Genomic DNA, 11574 nt, shown 5'->3' with positions numbered 1-11574 from the left:
GATGCTGCTATCTTCCAACCTTCATTGTCACTATTTCCCTCTTCCATCCCACAAGAATCGCTTCCTGTTTCCTCACTACTCACGGCCCAGGACATTTCTCCACAAGCAGAGCAGCTTCAAAACACGCGCCATGCACCAAACGACCAACGTTCCCCTACTAGCTGTGTCTCTTCTTGTTCTTCGCTAAATGTTTGAAGATTGTAATAACATCAGTGACCCCTGGTGGCGGGAGTCTTTATAACCGCGCATATTCTTTTAAATGTAATTTCTAAATACATGAAAGCAAAATAAAATTTATTTTTAAAATTATAATTAAATAAAACGAAAGCAATTCAAAAGATTATTTCATTTACTGAATACGAGACGGATTTCATATTTTTAATAGTTATGCTTCCATTATTATCACCACTTTAATTTAATATAATTTCAGATCATTTAATAGTGCAGTGCAGTTTTACTACCACTTATTTTGTGTTAATTACTGCCCCAGGGTATTGTTACTGTATCTGCATTGCTAAAGTAGTGACTTTTAGTCTATTTTATTACTGAATCTGGTGTCTTTCCATCAAACACGGTAATGTCATTGTAATTATTAGATCAAGAATTTATCAATTACTTCCAGCAGTGTGGGTAGGTCCCAGGTCCTGTGTTAATCAGCATCTGCATAAAGGTTTCCGAAAGAAAGCTTGAAATGCTGTAAAATTTCTCATAAAATGCCTATGTGGACTTTGGAAGTGTTTAAACCTAGTGGACCAACACCACAGAGCATAAAAAAGATGCACACACTTTATCTCAGGTAATTTGGATTCAGTCCCTCTCATCTATTCGTGTATATTCTCTTCAAGTTTGATTTCTAAAGCTACAACAAAGCTATAAAAAGAGTGTTAAAAAGCCAGTGTGTGGACCCCTGACTACCATAAGAACGGTGTGGAGCTACAGGTGGGAAGGTGATTTGGAGAAGTGTGTTTGCTCTCTGAAGCTGTATAAGAAGCTTATGCAATTGTTTTTTTGCTTCTTTTTTCTCCATTGTATTAATACCCCCTTAACTGGTGCACAGATCTGTGTCAATGTGAGCCTGATTGTGATAAAGCTTTAACTCTTAGTGTTTCCTGAGGATGTGCTGTATTGTTAGATGTCAAATGCTTCTGACTCCTCTGGTTTGAGTTTGGTTTAACAAAATTGAAATAGAAAAATAAGAAATCAAATTTAGGCAAATTTTAAGTATCACAGCTTTACAGTAAAACTTAAATTGAGCCGAGGTACATACTGTTTACACAGATCATCCTTGGGATGTTTCTACAGCTAAGACAGCGTTAACCTGTAATGAATTCAGTGGATCTTTTTGGTCATACAGAATTAAACGGCAATTTTTGTATTTTACTATTTTATTAGGGGAACACAATTAGGGAAATGTGATTTTTCTTTTCGAGATGAAGTGTAACATGTTTTGTTTTGCACTAATTATGTTAATAAGAAAAAAATCGATCGGTGTGTAGATTACAAGCAGACAACTAAATATAAAATAGCTTTTAGACAAAAACTCTAAATCAGATTACTATTCTTTATCATTGACGTCATTTTTAAAATTACTCATTGATAAAGAGAATATAGAGTTGTTTTTTTCACTGTTTCAGTAATACTGGTATCCCAATCTACAATCCACTTCAGTTGGTGGTTTAATGCATAGAAAGTTCTTTGCCAACATCCAATAACAACAATAATAATATTAAGAAGAATAAGCAGACATTTAGTTTATTAGACATAATAAGGAAAATAAACAGAAACAAGACAATAAAGAGGTAAAAAAGCTTGATTTGAAAAAAATGAACACAAGAATCTGTAATAAAGAATTATGGGGGGAAAAAGAGAAAGGCATGTACAAAAATTACTAGATTGAGAGTATGTCATATGTCTTTATTTATCTTCTTTTTATAATTTATATAATGAAAAAAGGAACAATAATAATTTTATGATAATAAATAGCAAGAAAGTGAGGATAAGGTTTTGATTAAATAGGGAAAATATTGAGAGAATGGGATCTAAAAGGAACATCATTAGAAAACATAGAATGATATTGATGAGTTCAGGATTACAGATAAAGTTTAACTAACTCGATGTTATACTCTGATTACAAAGAGTTCCTTTAATTTTTTGGAGTAGTGTAGTTATATTATTGCATCAGATAGTCAAGCTGCATTATTAAGTATAAAATCTGGCAAGTCTTGTAGATTAGATTTATTATTATTATATATAGGCTATATCACCTATTAGTTCAGCTTCATAATAAGAAATGTTTTGTTCGATTTATCTATCTTCCTGCTCATGTAGGGATTGAAGGAAATGTAAAAGTAGATATATAAGCTAAACGGGCCTTAAAATCAGAGATTATTATCTTAAGTATTCCTTTAAGCAGAAGTGAGGGTAAATCTATAATTCAGAATAAAATCTCCAGCCTGAAGAAGAAGAAAAAGAAGAGGGCTCCACCTGGTGGTCATTTTGAGACATTACACGGAAGATCGGGTTTAATCAGGGAAAGCCTTTATTTTGAAACGGAGCGCAGGAGAAATCGGAAGGAAAAATCAGCTGGAATCCACGGAAGTCCTTGACAGGACTATTCCTTTCCTTAGCTAGCTGTTTATTTGCCTGCCTGTGCTTTTCGCTGCCATCGTTTTACTGTTTTAAACGCCACCCTGGCGATGTCGGAGTCTTACGGTAAGCAGGCTGTTTTGAAGTGGGTCGCTGTTAGCATGTCCATTTAGCTGCAGAGAAGAGAAGCAGGCAGGTGCGCAGAAGGGGATTTTCTTATCGAGAGCTGATAGCTGCCAGGCTAACCAAGCCTCGTACCAAGAAATTAAAGTCTAGTCTCTAAAGCAGGTTGGCAGTCCACAGAGACCATGCAGTCGAGATTTCTATTGCGGAATAAAACGAAGTTATTGGAGTTTATATGTATAATAATGAACAAGGAGCTCCTACTGGACAGATGTTAACATAGTGGCATAAAAGAGGAGGCAGACATCCGACTCTTCTTATAAAAAATGATTTAATGTTGCTTTATTGCTCTTCTTTGCATTTATTATATTCCCCACTGCAGCGAAATAAGTAATTTGTTGGTAAACGAATAGCTGCATCCTATGGGATTTGGTGTAAAACCTATTCTCTACACATCTATGCAAAGGTTTTAGGCAGCAGTGATAAAAATGCTGCCAGAAAAAAGGCTTTAGGAAGTAAAAATATATGCAGCTTATTTTGAAAACTAACCCTAATAGGACCAGTTTCATACAGTTTTTGATGTTGATGGCTTCTTAGAGAGAAACCTAGAAGTCTAATGTGGATGTGTGATTCCTCAGATCTGCATACAATCCCACACAAATCTGAGAATCAGATGAAAGCTCCAACAAATGTCCAGAAAGCATCTGTTCCAGGTCCTGCAAATAAACTGTTAGAACAGGAGGCTCATCTTATTGTCTTGACAGTATAAAGCATCTCCCTCCAAGGCATTAGTCTCTCCTATAATAGATGTTTTCTAATATTCTAAGTTTTTATTGTTTAATTCCTCATATAAAAGGTTACCATCAGCTGCTTTGGTTCATCATCTTATTCATGAATGGTTAAAATAAGGTTTAATGCTGGATGTTTATTTCAAAATTAATTTAAAAACTGGTTTAAAAAAAAAAACTTGAATGTCATCTTTTAGCAGTCAGATTTAGTAAAAAAAAGAAAAAAAAATTTTTGAAGTTGCACATAGGATAAATTGTTTTGCAACAGATTATATACTAAATTTAGTGAAATTGTGGTTTGCTCACCTTCTTTCAGATTTCTTAATAAAAGCATTTTTCACTTGAAATCATTTTTTCACTCCTCTCTAAAATATCTGCATAGTACTAAATATCCAAGAGAGACTTTTCTTCTCCTCATTAATGTTAAATTGTAGAAGTGCAACTGATTATTACGTTGCTAATCGATTAATTGTAAAATTGTAAAAGGAGTTGACAGCATTTAAAGCTAGAGGAGTTCTGGATAGAGCATATTTACAGACAAGGGTATTTTTTATATCTTTAAAGCAAAATGTTTGTATTTTTTGTAGAGTTTGTGGTCTGTAATGCTCTGAGTGGGTTGTTCTTTCAACGAATTGTGTGTTCTAGAGTCTGTATGCTCCACTAGACTATTGAAATTGTCAATAAATGCATAAATCAGATTACAAGATCATCTTCCTAATGTTTTGTTTTCAAATTATCCTTCCACAGATTTCCTGTTTAAATTCCTGGTGATTGGAAATGCTGGAACAGGCAAGTCCTGCCTGCTGCACCAGTTCATAGAGAAAAGATGTAAGTCAGAAAGTCTAGAAGCAAACGCCTAATCTTTTAATTCACTTCTTTTTCAACATTCTTGTTGTTTTATTTTACCTTCTTTGATTGATCATCTGAGATCATTTGTTGTTTTGTTTTTTGTTTTTTTGCAGTTAAGGATGAATCTAATCACACAATCGGTGTAGAATTTGGCTCAAAGATCATCAGTGTGGTCAACAAAACGGTTAAACTGCAAATCTGGGACACTGCAGGTCAAGAACGCTTCAGGTATGAGAGCTTCCCATTACTGACGTGGAGCTTCAGCTAACAGCCGTCATTCGATAAAGCCAAACAAGTATTGACCCTCTGGGCCTTATACACCTTTGCTTATTATTACAACACACCTGTTTTAAAATGATGGGTCCGTTTAGTCCTCTACAAACCACTCTTAAATGATGCCGTCTCTCCTTGCATTGGTTTTTCGATGTCCAGAAGTAAAAAAAAAAAAAAAAAACTGCTCTGTAAGGAGATGTTAAGCAAGATGTGGAGGTAAACTCTGAAGCTTAAACAGCCTTTATCTTCGTGTGTACATGTAACCAAAAGCATTTGTTGCTACAGGAGGATGACCTGACCTGGTTGAGCAAGTTTCTGTCTTCTTTCCTTTCTGTTCTTCAGGTCTGTGACCAGGAGTTACTACAGAGGAGCAGCAGGAGCTCTACTCGTCTACGATATCACCAGGTATCAGAGCAAATGCAGCCCTATTATAAATTAATTTCTATAGCATCTCCTTCTTTCTTTACTTCTTTGCTCGTTGTCCTCCCCCTGTAGCCGAGAAACCTACAACGCTTTGACCACGTGGCTGAGTGATGCCAGGATGCTGGCCAGTCAAAACATCGTCATCATTCTCTGCGGAAACAAGAAGGACCTGGACGCTGACAGAGAGGTCACTTTCCTGGAGGCGTCGCGGTTCGCTCAGGAAAACGGTACCACCTGGCCTAAATAAAGAATTAAACTAGTGTGAACTCTATGTCAACTCTAAAGATGAATGATTGTGTCTTAGAGCTGATGTTCCTGGAGACCAGCGCTCTTACGGGGGAGAACGTTGAAGAGGCGTTCATCCAGTGTGCTCGTAAAATCCTAAACAAGATCGAGTCAGGTAGGAGTTTAGTTTGATTTTATAGCATCGATGTGTAGAACTAGAAGTATAGAGCTGGAAAGTATTAGAATACCAAAAGCCCCCGGCTGAAACAGAGCTGCTGTTTGTTGCAGCAAAAGAGCTAATTTGCCCTCCTTTGGTTCACGATCTCTGGTTTGGTGATATGAAGACGACCTGATTAGTTCTCTGATTGCCTCTGTTGTTTTAGGGGAACTAGATCCAGAGAGGATGGGCTCAGGCATACAGTATGGCGATGCTGCGTTGCGGCAGCTTCGTTCTCCTCGCCGTGCTCAGCCGCAGGGCACTCAGGAGTGTGGCTGCTAGTGGACTCTGCATTTTACCAAATAAAGGTATAAAGATTATTGGTGGTTTCCAGTTAAATCGATATTAATAGAACAAAGTATTCCTTAAGCTAAACATCCATTTGTATTTTAGTTATTTCAACATGTATTTATTGGACTCGTTTTGATAATTATGTGTATGTTTATGTCTCACCTTTTCATCAACAGCGAGTGGTTAATAAACCTTCCCTGCTTCAAATAAAATGGTCACTTATTTACCTAATGTTTCTGTTTGCAGGTTTATGAAGAGCAAAAAAAAAAAAAAACAGCCATGGAGGTCCTAACAGCGTTGGGTTGAGGTCGCTGTACTGTGACCCCTCCCATGACCTTTGCACGGACCCTTCAGAGTCTTCATTTTTTATTTCTGCATGTGCAGAAAGCTGAGAAGTCCTTCCGGTTCCCCTCCTCTCCCCTCCTGAGAAGGTAACCTCAGATTGGCCTCCTATCCAGCAGTCTGCTGCTTCACTGGACCAAACCCCCCCAATCATCCCAGACCAGGGTGTTAAACACTCGCATGTGACTCCTGTCTTTGTCCTCACAATGATACCATGTTCCCCTGGATCCAGTCTGACCACCTTTACTCCCAGCCGTCTGTTTTAAGTAAACAACATTTGAATAAGTAGTTTGTTAGTGAAATAGGATGGCTTGGATGTAAATGCATTAAAGTATAACAGGATAATTTAATACCAAGTCCTTGCAATGGACAGAAAAACTCTACAACTCCTGTGCTACTGCACTCACCCTGAAGTTTTACGGTTTAAATACTCCATTACATTAACACCTCCATGGATAACCTCCTCCTTTAACACTTCCTTTATTAAATAGGCTGTTTTTCCTCTTTCGCTGTACAGATTTCTTGTATATAGAGACAAACGCATGCTTTCCCAAACGGAGCATTTTATCATTAGTAGATATCTCCTCTGTATTAAAGTAGAATCATATCCAGCATCATTTTTATGGTCTACTGTATAACTAAGCTGTAAAACACTGGTTAATTTGCTCTGTGTTTGAAGGATGGGTCTCCATTTTATCTAGTTTTAACTGTTGCGTAACACATGATCCCAACAGCTCATGATAACTGACTGATCTCCCACTGATAAGTGTTGCTCGTTTACATGAAAAGCTAACTGACTGTTGCCAGCTGCTGGCGGATATTAACCAATTGCATAAAGAGTTTGGATCCTTTCTGCTGTGTGCTCTATTTATGTTCATGTTTTTAAGAGCTTTTTGTCAAACATATCACGTTGCTTTAATCATCATCGCTTTATTCAAGCCATAACAAGCACCAGTACTCGTGCACACTACAGCAACCTTTGCCTCTTTAGTCCGTGGCATCTGGTGGTGGCTCACATCTGGTTGTTGTTGTTGTTTTTTGTGTTTTCTGTCATGTCGTTTAATTTATATGTATTTCTGTTTCGTCATTATAAAATATAGGTTTTTAATTTATGATAAATGGCATTTGTTTTTGAAATAAAACAAACGACAAATACATTACATACAGGTGTTTGTTCATTGTTTTTCTGGTGAAAGGATTACAGAGACGAAATAAGGAGGAGTCCATTGAGACAAACTCTACAGCAGACACAAAAAGGATGCATCTGTTTGAACCCCACTTCTGCATTCTGGAATCTACAGAAAAGGGAAATAAGAAAATCTTTTCAAACTTTATTTGACATCACATGATGAAATATTTCAAACAGTAGATCTCTCTCTAACATTACTGTTGTGTGCTTTTTCCTGGCACAGTTTTTCCTTCCACTAAACTCTATTATTACCAGAGGGTGAACTCTGAATAGACACCTTCTAGAATGTGATGGGTATAAAGAATTGTCTTCTGGACAGCAGTCAAGTCAGCCTTTTTTCTCAAAAGATGCGGGTTATAATATTATATAAGAAAAATGTTTTTTTATTTTCATTAAGATAGAATTAAACGGTTCTGGTCGTTTGGCATACAGAGCATATGTCTGGTGGTGCGGCCCAAGGCTCTCAAAATGTAATCAGTATATTTTTAATAAATTATTTAATAAAATAATCCATATTAAGTCATTTACCAAATGACAAATCATTTTAACATAATTCCTTAAAAACTTTTTCTTTTTTAGTCTTTACAATCCCAGAATTATCCAATCCAATTTTATTTGTTAAGCACTTAAAAATAACAACAGCTGAAAAAACAAAACATAAAACAGTAAAATAAAATAAAAAAATTGCTAAAACAGTTAAAAACAGTTTTGTTTGATTAATTTTTTTATCAGAGGACATGAACAGATAACTCAATATTTTTGTAGCCTTTTTACCAAATTGTTTTTTGTTTTTTCATTTTTAAACACTTGAGTTATTTCTTTTGCTAAATATATTTATGAAGTCTCTAAACTCTAGCACATCCCATCTAGGTTTCTGTTTATTACAACCGTTCTGTTCTTTATAGAGTTAGAATGCAAAAAAAAGGTGTTTATTAGTTGGACACACCAGAAAGTCTAGAAACACTTTGACCAAAAGAAAGACGGGGTGTAGTACCCATATTTCAGCCAGCTGACCATCTGTACGCAGAAACATGTTAATGAGGAGCAGTTTTTGCATTACTTTTTGTTCTGTGACTGTCAAACAGATTTTTGTTTCCACCCTGATCAGGTACAGATCCCTCCTAGTGCCAGAACTCACAAAGACTGAGACACTATGACAAAATCCATGTTTGGAGGATCCAGGATGAGGCTTTAAAACCTAAGAGCACGGAGAAAGGAGTATCATTCTATGGGTCTGTGTTCCAGTCAGAGACACTGAAGCATCAACAACCAGTTTCAATCAACAGCTAAACTTTCAAAATGTGATAAAAGTTAGTTCTTCTAATGGGGCAGTGATGTTAAAAATATCAAAGGTGGCTTTGAATTGGAAAAAGCAGGCTAATATTACACCACTGGGTCGGCATTATAATGATGCAACATATAGGTACTCATTAGATGTAAGATTTTGTATATATTATATATCAATATTTTGTCAAAAGAGATCTGTTTCTGCCTGTCTTCCATTTATAGTCATTCTGAAGAATCTGCACTTCTGACACTTGTTATTAGTATATATAGTTTCAGTTTCAGCAATCTGTCAGGTGACAGAGTAATGAAGAGGAAGAGAAAGTGCAAAATCTGTGTGATCCCTGAGGTCCAGAGTCATGATCACTAGAACATGAAAAAGGTTGGAACAGAGGAATAATCTGGCCTATGAATCTAAAACATATTTTCTTCTCAAAAAATAAGCAGGCAACTAAAAAAACAAAAAATTAACCAAGTGCAGTTTGCTGCTTTGCACAAATAACACATTGCTCCCTAACTTAGATACATCGCTAGTTTTACACATTTAGTTTTCAGAAGCTTCTAATTTAAATATGCAGATGGTTTTTTTTGGAGAAACCTTTCCTTCGCATCCTGTGGATGTGAAATAGTGTAAAGGAGGTTATGAGATGTGAAAACACGAAGCACTGTACGTTTATGAAGGAGTAATGCTTTCATCAGCGGTGTCACGTATCAAAAGAACAAATACTTAGTTAGAAATTTTGGCTATTTATACTTTAATGCAAGTAATTATTTTTCAGACAACTTTTTACTTCTACTCCTTTTCGTTTTAAAAATAGACTCGTTGGTTTTGTTTCATTTAGGCTGCTGATGAAGATTCTCAGTCATCCAGGTCATAGTCATTCTGTAAAAGTTTAAAAACAATCCGCTGGATATGGTTTCCAAGGTTTGAAGACGTTTCTCTTCCTGTCCAGGAAGCTTTCTCAATTCAAATGTGAATTGAGATCATTTGAATTGAGAAGGCTTCCTGGACGGGAAGCGAAACGTCTTCTAATTTTTGTTATGAACTGTTGGAGATTAAAAAAATAAATAACCATCAAAGTACATTGTTTTATCCAGACAATTAATTTCCTTGTGGTTGGTGCACCAACTTGTTGTTCCCCACATACCAAAATAAATAGTTTTTCAAGATGATATAAAGTTAAATTTTACATTACTTATAAATCTAAGAAAATAAAGTCTAAGGAAGTTATCATCTAGAATTGTAGAAAGTGTTCCTTTAATAAGCTAGTGCAGTAAAGCATCTGTTCTTAACATTTTATACTGCATTATTTTTACTTTTATACTGTTTTTAAAATGGTGCTTACTTGAGTAAAAGGCTTAAGTTGATAATCGTTTAATTGTTTTTAAACGGTAGAATTTCTACTTCAACTTAAGTAATAAACATTAGTGTTTTTGACACTTCTGGCTTTCATCCAGACTTAAAAACAGGTAGCTTTCATGAAATTATTTTATTTAAAGAAGGTTTAAACCATTTTAGCAATTTAAAGGCTCACAAAGCATTGTAATATAGCAATAATTTAGGGTTAAATAGGGAAGTTCTCTTTAGTTATTTTTATTTATTTTTTCTTTGTTCTTACATTCTCAGTTTTGAACCAATCGTGAACAAAGTTTGTGTATTTGTAGTCAAAACTTTGATAAGGTGTGACGTTTTGTGATTGTAACAGTTCTATGATTGTACAAATCTACAATTACAAAACCTCTATTCTATTAATTTCTACTACTACAAATCCATAGTTTGTACAATGTCAATGTTGACCTTCACAAAATATGCCTCGTTATGTCACATTTGAATCCTTATTAAAGAAAGAAAGAAAGAAAGAAAGAAAGAAAGAAAGAAAGAAAGAAAGAAAGAAAGAAAGAAAGAAAGAAAGAAAGAAAGAAAGAAAGAAAGAAAGAAAGAAAGAAAGAAAGAAACTATGATTGAAAAGTTAAAAAGCAAAGTAAAAAAGTTAATAAGTCTAGTGTTGTGGTCCAGCTTTGATGACACAAAAAAGTGGAAATCCACAAAGGCCACAGATGCACCATGGACTAATTTTACGCATGCAAAAGAAAAAATGTTCCAGGTAAACTCCTTTTGTTTTCTAAGTTTATTATCTATTATGCAAACAGAAAAGACAAACATTTCCTCCATGTTTCTCTTGCGCTGGTAAAAAAAAAAAAAAAAACATACACCCACCCAGATGCATGCTTGCCCTACCATTGACTGCCTATTTATAAAAAAAAAAATTCACCTAAATTAATCAAAACTAACCAAAAACAAAGGAACGTGACTGAATAACCAAAAAACATAATCTCATCACAGATATCAAACAATAAAGTAAAATAAACTTAGCTAGATTCTGCACATAAACAAAAAACTTTGTTAATTATGATCAAAAAATAATCAGTTTACAAATATGTTTAGGTTTATAAACTAAAAAATATGAGTGCCAGCATCAGCATTAATGCCTCTAAGGTTATGTTGTACCAAAAAAAAGTGGTTCTTTTACACTCAGAGTATTTTTCATGAATTTCTTATAGAAGCACTTTTGATATTTTTCTTAATATGTTTATGTTCCGGCAAGTTGGTGTTTGTTGTTATTACATTGATATTAATTTTTGCCATCAAAAAATCTCTATATTTTTAATGTTACAAAGGTAATATGGTCTTGTCTTGGATTCCAATAACACTATTGGCCTGAAATTTGAATTTTCAAAGTATTTCACTGAGTTCCCTATAAAGGGTTAAGTAAACATTGTAGTGGGGGAGCTTTAGCACCTCCTAGTGGCTAGATTAAATATTGCAGATTCACATAAAACGCTCAACTTTTATATATTTTTCATTCTTTAAGATAAAAAGTCATATGATTTAAATGTGTGTTTCTGTGCATTAAACCAGAGAAGGTGTAAGGAACTAAATGAGTTTCAGTTCAGGTTTAAAGGGAAAGAGGAGCAGTTTAGAC

At 35.0% G+C, this 11574-nt stretch overlaps 1 protein-coding gene across 1 annotated transcript; it reads left to right on the top strand.

Moving 5' to 3' along the window:
* Positions 1-2537: 2537 nt before the first annotated feature.
* rab4a (RAB4a, member RAS oncogene family) lies at positions 2538-7277 on the top strand. The gene is made up of 8 exons (XM_038294645.1): positions 2538-2712; positions 4245-4325; positions 4460-4574; positions 4962-5024; positions 5115-5269; positions 5347-5442; positions 5651-5792; positions 6022-7277. The coding sequence occupies exons 1-7, from the start codon at positions 2697-2699 to the stop codon at positions 5764-5766; spliced, it is 642 nt and encodes a 213-aa protein (XP_038150573.1). The 5' UTR covers positions 2538-2696; the 3' UTR covers positions 5767-5792; positions 6022-7277.
* The last annotated feature ends 4297 nt before the right edge of the window (positions 7278-11574 follow it).

Source organism: Cyprinodon tularosa, unplaced genomic scaffold (genome assembly GCF_016077235.1).
Source record: "Cyprinodon tularosa strain WSP-4 unplaced genomic scaffold, ASM1607723v1 ctg342, whole genome shotgun sequence".
Classification (NCBI taxonomy): domain Eukaryota; kingdom Metazoa; phylum Chordata; class Actinopteri; order Cyprinodontiformes; family Cyprinodontidae; genus Cyprinodon; species Cyprinodon tularosa.
This window is presented reverse-complemented; position numbering and strand designations above follow the sequence as displayed.

Coding starts and splice junctions, on each gene's coding strand:
- rab4a (XM_038294645.1), top strand. Junction 5,025..5,114: donor CTCGTCTACGATATCACCAG/GTATCAGAGCAA, acceptor CTCCCCCTGTAG/CCGAGAAACCTACAACGCTT. Junction 5,443..5,650: donor CCTAAACAAGATCGAGTCAG/GTAGGAGTTTAG, acceptor CTGTTGTTTTAG/GGGAACTAGATCCAGAGAGG.